Source organism: Hemiscyllium ocellatum, chromosome 7 (genome assembly GCF_020745735.1).
Source record: "Hemiscyllium ocellatum isolate sHemOce1 chromosome 7, sHemOce1.pat.X.cur, whole genome shotgun sequence".
Classification (NCBI taxonomy): Eukaryota; Metazoa; Chordata; class Chondrichthyes; order Orectolobiformes; family Hemiscylliidae; genus Hemiscyllium; species Hemiscyllium ocellatum.
The window spans coordinates 54,826,189-54,838,436 of record NC_083407.1 but is presented as its reverse complement, the minus strand read 5'-3'; the positions used below and the strand labels follow the sequence as shown (position 1 = coordinate 54,838,436).

At 40.1% G+C, this 12,248-nt stretch overlaps 1 protein-coding gene across 4 annotated transcripts in view; it reads left to right on the top strand.

The window, feature by feature from the left end:
* LOC132817089 (protein TANC1-like) overlaps positions 1–12,248 on the top strand; it is a 250,421-nt gene that overhangs the window by 152,315 nt on the left and 85,858 nt on the right. For all 4 annotated transcript variants that reach the window (XM_060827218.1, XM_060827216.1, XM_060827215.1 and 1 more), the window contains one exon: positions 11,326–11,557. In XM_060827218.1, the coding sequence (XP_060683201.1) occupies positions 11,326–11,557 (232 nt within the window). The remainder of the gene's footprint in view (positions 1–11,325; positions 11,558–12,248) is intronic.

Here is a 12,248-nt window from a genome sequence, read left to right as displayed (position 1 = left end):
GCAGCACTAAGTAAATTAATGGGGCCACAACCACATTATAGCCAACACAAGTAAGGAAAGTTGGCGTGTCAATTCGCGTTGAAGAAACACGTGTAGTAGCAGAACCGACTGTACTGGACAAGTCAAATCTTAGAATCCTAACCGAACAGAAGAGGCCATTTGGCCCATTGGGTCTGCAACAACCCTACGAAAAGCACCCCACCCAAACCAACCCCAATTTTCTTTTGCTAATCCATCTAGCCTGCACATCCCAGGACACCAATGGACAATTTAGCATGGTCAATCCACCTAACCTACATGTCTTTGGATTCAGCATGAAACTGGCTCGATAGATCATATGTTTAGTCAATTAAACCTATTCACACGAGGCTGTAGATTTTCTTAATAACACGCAGATGTTTATTACAAAGAAGAAAAGAACAAAGCAAACTAACTAAATATAAAAGACCATTAGGATGATCTACCACTGCAACCAAACAAAGATTCAACCTAGTTCTCTTTACCATCTATTGCACAGACTTGAGTCCTGAGAAACTCCATCCTTATCTCAATTGTTTAGTGTTTATTTACAATGAAATGTGGAGATAATTCAGTAGTCTTTTACAAGTTGGCTGTCTTAAAGTTTTTCAAAAATCAGAGAACCTAACTTTTGCTCAATTCTTATAACTTGCAGATTTCTAACTAAACTCTCCCAGCAGGGATGATTAACAAACAGAATTCTTCTACTGAGGTGATTGGTTCCATGAACTACCGTTCTGAAGGGAAGCTAAACTTGCTTCTGAGCTCGCCCCTAAATTCTTTTGAACTGAGAGCAAAAGAAGTTTTTTTTTCTGTTTACACTGCCTGTCATAAATTCAAAAGCATTAACATTTTATTTTGTTGACACCAGAAGAATTTGCAGTTGCATGCTTTCTGATCTTTGCTGGATTGAGCTCACTATTTCATATTGACTTGCTGGCCATTTTTGAAAAAAGAATCTCTTGCTACTCACCACATTTTCTTTCAAAACCATCAAAATTCCAAAACTGGTCACATTTAATAGAAAGTTATGTTCTGCGATTAAATTGATAGCAAGCTACTTTTTAATTGATATTTTAGAAGAAGTTAACCTCATAACTAAGTTTAAAATACAAGCATAATTATAAAAAATCAGTTACTTTGATCCATAATACATTCAGTATTTGAAATCTGTATTTATTACTGGATAATATGTTCAGTTTCTTTTGTGAGGAAGATCTTTTTCCGTACCGAGTGATAATAACCTAGAATCTGTAGCCAAAATGGCAATAATCAAAAGGAATCTTGAAGACAATGGGGATAGAGCAGGACAATGTGATTAACAGGAGTGTTCGACAGAGTCTGCACAGGTTTGATTAGTTTGATAGTTGTTGCCCAAGTCAGACTTTGAGTATGGCTTATCACCTTGTTAAATGCATTTTTTTAAATGTGTAAATTCAGGAGGACAACCAATTTGATACGTTATTAGTCTTTGTTCAATATGTCCTCTGTATGCAAAAAAAAAAGAAAATGCCGCATCTCAATTGCTATTCCCACAGAGGTTTTTTGTCTTTGACGGGACCAGTAGGAGGTTCCAGTATGATTTTAACATCCAAGCTTTGCAAGGATCTAGCTCTTATTACTAAAACCACAAATAGCATGTATTTGTTTAATATTGTTATTGAATGGAGAAGACAATGAGGTGAAAGCAGACTAAAACCCAGATGTATGATAGATGAAGTATGTCATATAGGTACTACCAATGCTTGGTTCCATGACGATATCCAGTCATATTTTTTGGATATTGAAATGGCATCTACAATTGATGGAAACTTGCAGTGTCTCCTGAGCTTGGATTTTTTTTCTGGATAGATGCATCCAGTCTGGAGTTGGATCTTACTGAAAATAGTTGCTTTGAAAATATTCCCAAGTCATTAAAGAACTGTCAAAATAATTCTTAGAATATTGAATATTGTGGGAGACGAGGAAATGGTGCTCTTGTCAATGGACTAGTCATCCAGTGTTCCTGGTAAATTTCCGATCATCTAAGTGTAAGTTCCACTGGTGACCGATGGTGAATTCATTAAAAGTCTAATGATGACCATGAAATTATTGTCGGTTGCTGTAAAAGCCTATCTAGTGTCCTTTCAGAAAAGGAATTTGTTGTCTTTATTTGATCTCATCTTTGTGACAATCCAGAATCTCAGGATTGTTACATTGCAGAAGGAAGCCATTCAGCTTATCGTCCCTGCACTGTCTGTTCAAATGTCCTTCATTACCTGGTGCTAATCTTCTGCTTTCTCCCCATACCCTTGTACACTATTTCTATCCAAATACAGAGGAATCTCGATTTGGACAATATTTCGTTCCGATAATTGATTATTTGGATAACTGATTCAATGTCTCTCCTTTGGGACTCTGAAATTTCCTTTTTCCTCACTCTGTCCGACTTGCTCTCTCTGTCTGTCTCAGGGTTTGTTTCTAAGTAGATACATATTTGTGTGTAAGGGTCCTGCAGCATTGTTGAAGCCTCCTGCACCCTCCACCCCCATTAGTTCAATGGGATTGACACAGTGAGCAAATGCTAAGTTCGCTCCCTGTTAGGAGACTAGGCAGCAGCACACTGTTTGCGAGCTCCATGCGCACCCCAACCCCGTCCACCACACACGCCCCCCCCCCCTTCCCAGGTAGCCTGACTGGACACCAACAGCAAGATTATTGCTGCCTTGGTCAGGGAAGCGGGGGGGGGGGGGGGGTTGAGTCTCAAAATCTCATGCGCACAGCCATGCACACATACACATGCAGCCACACGTGCAACATTTTACCGCAACTTTTTGACAAGTTCCATCTTTGTCCTATACAGGACGATGTTGGAAAGACTATCTCTGTGTAGAATTCCAGGGAAAATGTTTGGTCGGGAGGGGGGTGGTGGGGGGGAGTGGAGAGAGATGGTGGTCAGTCCGTCATTTGGAGACGGTCCCTGGGCTCCAGTCAATATCCAGGACTGTTCTCAGCAGCATTTCAGAAAGCCAAATTCACTTTTAATCATTGTAAACATATGACGTAATCAGTGTTGGAAACATCTCTTTGACATAATGTTTTTATCGGGACCTTGAGATCTTCTTTGGCTAATTTGAAATTTGGTTAATTGATATTCGGATAATCGAGGTTCCTCTGTAATCATCCAGTGCCCTCCTTAATGACTATTAACTACTGAAATGGCTAGCAAGTCAAGCAATTGTATTGACCACGAGAAATACTCAAGAAAGGAATGGACCACCTGACATTAACTAAGGCACTGGAAATGATCCTTGCAAACTCAGCCCTATCCACCTTGCAGAGTCCTCCTTAATAACGTTTGGGGGCTCATACAGTTTTTGCAATTTTGTATCACAAACTAGTCAAACAACAGCCTGACATAATCATACTAATGGAATTATACCTTAGCCTCAATGTCCCAGATAGCACCATCACCATTCCTGGTTATGTCCTGTTCACTGCTGGGCAGATCCTGCAGAGGTATTAGCACAGCGGTATACTATTGGGATGGAGTTACCCTCCTTCCAAGTCTCAACATTGACTCTGGACCCAATGATATCTCATGGCATCAGACCATGAGCAACACGGTGGCACAGTGGTTAGCACTGCTGCCTCACAGCGCCAGGGACCTGGGTTCAATTCCAGCCTCAGGCGACTGACTGTGTGGAGTTTGCACATTCTCCCCGTGTCTGCGTGGGTTTCCTCCGGGTGCTCCGGTTTCCTCCCACAGTCCAAAGATGTGCGGGTCAGGTGAATGGGCCATGCTAAATTGCCCCTAGTGTTAGGTTAGGGGTATGGGTGGGTTGCGCTTCGGCGGGTCGGTGTGGACTTGTTGGGCCGAAGGGCCTGTTTCCACACTGTAAGTAATCTAATCTAATCTAACCAAACGTGGGCAAGGACACCTCTTGCTAATTATCATATATTGCAATGCATTAGCGCTCGTCCATGTTGAACACCTGAGTCTGTTGTCTCCTATGTTAATGGAAGGAAATATCCCATTATGAACTGTACAAAGTTTAATTGACTGGACGAGATAAACTATTGATCGTTTCATCAAAGATTTGTACAGCTTTGTTGATTGTTAACAGAGAATTTTGAAAGTTGAACTTTTTTGGGACTGCATTGTAATTAGAGCACTGGATGACGCTGTATTCGAATTTTACAAAGTAAAAATTTCCATTAGCAAATGCAGTGCATTTTCAGAGACAGGCTGACTGATGCGCAAAGTAGACTTCTCTTTTAAAATTAGACAGTTTTCCTGGGGCCATGATGTGGAGGAACTGGTGTTGGACTGGGGTAGACAAAGTTAAAAGTCATACAACACCAGGCTATACTCCAACAGGTTTATTTGGAAGCACTAGCTCCGAGTGCTGCTCCTTTGTCAGGTAGTTGTGGAGCAGGACCATAAGAAACAGAATTTATAGCAAAAGATTACAGCGTCATGTAATTGATTCGATATATTGAACAAACCTAGATTGCTGTTAAGTCTTTCATCTTTTAGAATGAGTTGCAGGTTCGGTTCATTAATATGTAAACCCTAGAACTACTTTTAAGTCACATTCTCGAGATAACTTAAGGTTTTATAATAAAAAAAAGTGATATCTCAGCTCAGACAATGCATTGCAGGTGTGAGGTTAGAGTCTGTCTGTATCTCAATCTTGAGTCAGACTGGTTCTATTTCCAAAGTGAAATTTACAAAATGTTACATGGAGTAACTGCCTGCAAATTATGTATTTTTTGAGCAAAATAGAATTGATCTGCATATACAAATTCATCCCATCGACTTATATGAATGAATGAATTGAATTTATTCTTTGAAAGGAATACTGGAGAGGATGTCCCTCACCCTGGCACCAGGCAGGCAACATACCATGTGGGACCCTCGATCCTGCTTACAAAGGATGCTATCTCTTCTCCTAATTATAGAATCCCCTATGATTACCACTTATCTTTTTACTATCCCCGCCTTTGAATGGCCTCCTCTACCATGGTGCTGTGGTCAGCTGGCTCATCCTCCCTATGGTCTTGTTCCTCATCCACACAGGGAGAAAGTACTTGGTTACAAAAATAGAAGTTGCTGGAAAATTTCAGCAGGTCTGGCAGCAACTGTGAAGAGAAATCAAGGTTAACGTTTTGGGTCCGGTGACCCTTCGCCATTCCGATTTCTCTTCACAGATACTGCGATACCTGCTGAGCTTTTCCAGCAAATTCTGTGTTTGTTTCAGATTTAAAGCATCCGCAGTTCTTGTTTTTAGCAAGTACTTTGTACCTGGTGGACAAGGTCAAGAGCTGAGGCTCCTCTGTTCCTGAATACAGGATTGCTTTACCTGCCTCACTTGCGGTCACACCCTGCTGTCACTGACCACTGATCGAATTTGAGATATTTAATCTACCGGGTGTGACTGCCTCCAGGTAACTCTCCTCTTCCCAAATGTGTCACAGTGTCCAGCTCATCAATTCTGAGCCGAGGTACCAATGCTTGTTGCAGGCATGGTCATTGCAGCTCACAATGGCATCAGCCAACTCCCACATCATAGCTATAGTGCATTGCCTGCCAGCCACCTGTTCGAGTTAATTAATTTATAAGTTAGTTAATTAATTGGTTTCGCATGCTTCTATTCTTTCTACATTAATAGGAGACCCTTTACTCTGAGATAATGCCCTCTGGTCCTACACTCAACCACACAGAAATGACCTGTCAGCATGCCGCCTCTTCCCCCGCGCGCGCGCGCACACACACACACACACACACACACACACACACATACACACACACACACACACACACACACACACCTTAAGTTTTAACAGTCTATTCACATCCTTCTAAGCTCCAGTGGATACAGGCCCAACTACTCAACCTTTCCTTGTAAGAAAATCCCCTCAAACCTCAAAAACCCTCAGGGATTGCCTTCAACATTGGTATATCTTCCCTTCAATATAAGATCAAAGTTGTTCGTATTATTCTAGGTGTGATCTGACTGTAACTTGTATAGATTTATTAAGATCTCCCTACTTTTATATTCTATTCCCTTTAGGAATAATAACTAACATTCCGATTGTTTTCTTGCTGATATTTTGTGCTACATTTTGTGGTTTATGCACAAGGACCCCCAAATCCCTCTGTTGTCTTTCGTCATTTAAATAATATTCAGTTCTTTCCGCATCAATCAAAAATCTCTTTTTTTTACCCCACATTCTATCCGACTTCTGTCCACTGACACATACCTTGTTTGTATCTCTTTGCAGACTGTTTGTGGCAACCTCACCACTTGTCTTCCTGCCTATTTTTGTGGCTTTTAAATTAGCACACTGACTGTAAAGTCCAATAAATTAGAATAACTTTATTTGTTGAAACAGCATCCAAACTGAAACCAATTTCTGTTGAAATAGGAAATGGGAAACTCAAATATCCTGTAGTTGTATTTGAATTATCTTCAAATTGTAATGGTGATGTTTTGGAAGAAAATTTGTTTTTTGTTGAGCTGGAGGCTCATTATTTTGAAAACCAGTTTTTAATTAGTACTTACCATGCATGTAATTACTACGGATTATAAATGCAGTTAGAGTTGTATGTTCAATAGCAGGTGCATACAATTTTGAGGTTTTGCTGTCCATTTTAATTGAATTGTTCAGTATAGGAAATAATAACTTGAACATTTGAGATTCTTTTTATTAGAACAGCACCGAATGTTCTCATAAATAGTTTATAGCCTTCATTGTCACATAAATCCACTTCTTGCATTCGAGTTTATATCAGATGACAAAGTAAAGTACTCCTTTATTTAAACTCAACATTCTGCCCGATTGTTAACATGATACAGGCAGTTTGGTATTGCTGCTATTCTGTAGGAGCAGAGTAAGAATGACATACATTGGAATCATCTCATCTCCTGCCTCCTGAAAACAAGTTAGACAGCTCCAACCAGAATGTTGTGAATGAATTTGTTGAGATGTCCTGCAATACTGAAGTGGTCAAATCACTTTGAATACAAGTTGGTACCGATATAAGCAGTCTCAATTTATTAGAAAACAAATTACAATAACCAGTAATATGTACAATGCTGTCTCTACTCTGATTTGGCAGCCTTAATGTTACAATACTTCCCAGGTCTGTTGTAGATTTACGCAGTCACTCTTTCTTTCTTTCTCTCTCTCTCTCTCTCTCTCTCTCTCGATGATTGGCTCATCTCTGCCTCTTACTGTGATGGTCTCATCGGAAGGCCTTGAGAAGATTCAATATAGGGATCTGCAGGTTAACCCTATTTCTATACCACCTTCGGGTGGTTTTCTGGAACTTCCTATAGTTTTGGTGAATCAGGGAGACCATTTTAATACTTTGACACATTGTCAATCATTTGGATTGATACAGTGCCTTTCTGTCTGGGCCCTTCTTTGTTTGGTGGTTGCGTTGTGGAGGATAAGTCTAAATGGGATAACTGTTGCCTTTTACATTATGCTAGTGTCATGATCATCTGGCTGCTGTATTTGCACAGCAAATGTCTCGGTTTTGTGACTTCAGAATTTTATTTGGCCAATGTACCCAGCACTCCTTGTGGTTAGCCAAGCTAGTTATCTGTGTTTTAGCAGCCAGGAAACTGCTGCAAACTACTTGTAGATTCATACCTTCGTGGACCAGCTAAACTGTCGTGCTCAGTTTGCAGTTGGAACAGCATGCATGTGCAGTGAAAGATTTATAAGCGTTTCCAATGATAAGTGCACAATGTAATGGATAACTGTCATAATGTTGCATTTCAATCTTTCGGAGAATTGTTAAGCAAATTTTAGAAAGGTGAGGTTCTCCACAACAGTAAACAAGAAAAACAAAAATTATTCCAAGGCAGCTGCTCATCCTACCCACTCCACTTACTTACTTAGCAACACTCTATTTTTTCCCTCTCTCCCTTTCAAATTCAGTCACTCGTACAAGTGTGCATATCACTCTCTCTCACAGGTGCATGCGGGATGTGCAAACGCGTGGTACTCTCGCATACACTCTCTGTCTCTCATAATCTCATGCTCTCTCCTGGACATACTTGCCCACCAGCCTGCGCTCTCATGCACATTGTCTGTCCCTCTCTCGTGCACGCTTATTTTGTCTTACACATACTGTCTGTGTTTCTCCATCTTACGTACTCTTTTTCTCATAGCACTGCTGCAGTTGCTGCTCCTTGTCACATCCATGACTGACTTGCCCCAGCACTCTGTGACAATGCTGCTCCATTAACAAGTTTCTGTTGTCCTTGGTTTGTTTTTCCAAAGAGGTTGTAAAAGACACAGACTCCGAAAAGTCTTGACCTTTGAAGGGTTTTAGGGTCGGTTTGATTATAGCTAACAGAATGCCTCAGTCAAAAGGCTTTAAAGTTTATAAAAAGCAAAGTTTGTGAGAAGATTTGTAGTTCGGGTGCTCGTTGTTGTGGTTCTGTTCGCCGAGCTGGGAGTTTTTGTTGCAAACGTTTCGTCCCCTTTCTAGGTGACCTCCTCAGTGCTTGGGAGCCTCCTGTGAAGCCCTTCTGTGCTGATTCCTCTGGCATTTATAGTGGTTTGAATCTGCCGCTTCCGGTTGTCAGTTGCTGTCCGCTGCAGTGGCCGGTATATAGGGTCTAGGTCGATGTGTCTGTTTATAAAAAGCACTTATATAATGAAAGGGGAGTGGCCAGTTCTTGCAGCTCAGTTTTGCTCTTGTTTGATTTCGTTTTTGGCAGTCTCACTATTCACTGAAAGCAGTCAAGCAATTGTGAAGCTGCTGGACCCAAAGGAAGAAGGTCCATGCTGACCCGCCCCCTCTCCCTGACTTCTGTTCTATAAAACCCTGTGTTCGATTTTACTTTTTGTGCTGAGGGGTGTTTATGGGGATTGTTGCAAGTATTAGGAACAGCATTAAGTTGGAAAAATCTGTTGGATTTTCGGATAGGTTGTTATTCGGTATTCTGTTTTTTGTTTGTGTTACATTCGGTAATCTTGTAAATAAATCTTGTTTAAAATGTGGTAGTATGACCATTTGCATCTCTCCTGGAATACCCACTGTAGACCTGCCTAACTAGCAAAGTTAGGGTCTGGCCTAGTCCATAACAACTCATTGTACTTCGCGTTTTGAATGATTAAAAACGACTTCCTCCCTATGCTGTTGCTGGACAACTGCCATGCCCGAGTGGAGTGTTAATTTGCCATTTGTGTCATGTTGATGGCCTGGAAAATTGGCACTTAATAGAATGCTTTAAGTATTTTAATTAAATCCTTGCACTGGGAGACAAGTCCGAAGCCTGTTGATAAAATTCCCTTGTGGGTTGACACAATTCATCCCATCACTCACTACCTGGAATGATGGAAGAATGAATAGTGCTAAAGGTCTCCTCATGTTATTTTGCTAAGGCACAGGCCTAGCTTTCATTCCACCAATCCCCTTCAATTCTTCAATTCATTCCCCCTACTAGGCTGCAATGAGCTAACTAATTTCTCCAGATTTTATTTATGTTCTCTTAAATGGAGTAAAATGGTTTAATAAAGTTAAATGCGAAAATTACATGGATCAATTCGTTTAATTTCATGGTAGCTGTTGCTTCCCAGTTGTACAGAATTGCATAGAATTTACAGTGCAGAATAGGCCGTCCAAAACAAGGAGGTCTAGGTGATACTTAAGTTCCAAATGAACTTTCACCCATATCACTCTTAGTACTCACATATCTCAGTATCTGCCACATGTTAAGTTTCCTCTTAAATACATTTATACTTTTGCTTCATCTACTCCACAGAGGAATGAGGTGTCTCATGTTCAGCACTGCAAGGGAACAAAATTGCCCCTAGATTTATTATTGGATTTATTAGTGATTATTTTCTGTTTGCATCCCTTAATTTTGTTTCTCATTATAACTGGAAATGTTGTCTTGACCTCAAAAAAAAACGGTAACCAGGAGCATTCGCTATTGCTTTTGTTTTAAAATCCAGGGTTGATATGTTCAGAGAAGAATGTGTTTATCATGGTTTATTTTCCCAGTGTATATCTGGCGCATTTTTGAGATAATGTAGTTTTAAAACATGTGTATATAACCTTTACCAAGCGTTATTTATTTATTTATTAGTTTTGTTACTTTATACTTAGCCCAACATTTTGAGTACTTCACAGGACTAGCTTTAAAAGAATTTTGTTTTTATGTTATCACATATTTAGCACATGTTTGTTAATGTTTCATACATACTTTTCTGCCAAATATTCACAATATGACCATGGAAGGCTCTTTGAGCTGTAGTGCCAACTGGAAGGGGACCACTTAATATAGCTGGGAGAATCAGATGTACATGTTGGAAATTGCTTTACAGGGTTGTTCAGAACTTTGTAAATGGTGAGTAACTTTTTAAACATAAATTTCTAAATTTTTTTGTCCTTTTACTTTTCGACTGTCCCTGCTGTATGCCTAGTCAAACTTGACAACCTTAGATACAGATTTGGTATTGATTCCCTTCTGAATGGTAGAAGCATACTTTTCAGACTGAATAAGATTCCTGCATTTTGAGATAACATATTTGAACACTATATTATCATTTGTTCTGCAGTTTTACTAACCTCATTTGAGGTTGGCCCAGGGAGAATGCTTCTTGGGAGATTAGCTTACATACTTGCTCATTTCAAATATATTCTAACTCTCTGGTTTTTCATTTCTAATTCCGAGTCCTTCCTTTACTCTCCAATTTGAGAGTGCTTCTTGCTCACTTTTATTATCCTCTGTATGCCTCTGGCTGGTCTACTTGCTAGAACAATCCTTCCTGAGCAATCCCTTGCCTGTTTATTTGTATGGCAATTTAGCTGCTGCTTTTGTTTGCTCACCAATCCAATCACAGTACTTTCTGGCTGACAAAAGCTAGGCAGAACAACAAGTAATTGAATAGTCACAAAACAATTCAGAGTGGGGATAGAATTGCTTTTAAAAAAGCAAGGAGTTAAGAGAATATGAGAATTAAAGAACAATCATCATTAAAAAATAAAGGAGCGGATAGGAAACCAAACATCCGCTAATTAAATCTAATGTGAGCTAACACCACTAGAAATCTGAAATGAACACAGAAAATTCTGGAAATTCTCAGCAGATCAGATGGCATCTGTTCAGAGTGAAACAAGAATGACATGTATTTCTCTCTGCTCTTGTCACCTCTGCTGCCTCATAATTTTAGTATTTTTGTTTGTATTTCAAATTCCCAGCATCCATGATGTTTTCCTGATGTGCTACAAGAAATTTTTGTTATGTGAAGAAAATATTCAGCAAAGCAAAACTTGTATCTTTTTTTTTAAAACAGGTTGTTGCCTATCACTACTGCCAGGCTGATAACACTTACACTTGCCTCGTACCAGAATTTGTCCACAGTGTAGCAGCTTTGCTCTGTCGTGCACCTCAGCTAGCTGCCTTCAGGGATTTACTGCTGAAGGAATCACACATACAGAGCGTCCTCAGTCTGCGATCTTGTGTCCAGGATCCGATGGCTGCATTTAAGAGAGGTATTTTGGAGCCTCTTGCAAATCTGGTAAAAGGTAAGGCTCTTAGTAGATGTAAGTGATTTGCTTAAGATACCTGCTGGGGATTATGTAAATAGTTATAGAGTCTGTAGTATTTTATACCAGATTGCCAACATTGAAAGTTAACCTATGAAATATAGCATAGATTAACTTTTAACTGGCACCTTATGAATCTGCATGCTCGATACAGTCTATCTACCTTCTCTTTAAATACTTTCAATGATCTAGCCTACACAACTTTCCCACACATTCACATACAATCATAGAGATGTACAGCATGGAAACAGACCCTTTGGTCCAACCCGTCCATGCTGACCAGATATCCCAACCTAATCTAGTCCCATCTGCCAGCATCCAGCCCATATCCCTCCAAACCCTTCCTATTCATATACCCATCCGATTGCCTTTCAAATGTTGTAATTGTATATGCCTCCACCACTTCCTCTAGCAACTCACATACCACTTTCTGTGTGAATAAGTTGCCCCTTAAGTCTCTCTTATACCTTTCACCTTAAACCTATGCCCTCCAGTTCTGCACTCCCCCACCCCAGGGAAGAGATTTTGTCCATTTATCCTAACCATGCCCCTCATGATTTTGTAAACCTTTATGAGGTCACCCCTCAACCTCCAATGCTCCAGGGAAAACAGCCCCAGCTTATTCAAGCTCTCTCTATAGCTCAAATCCTCCACCCTGGCAACATCCTTG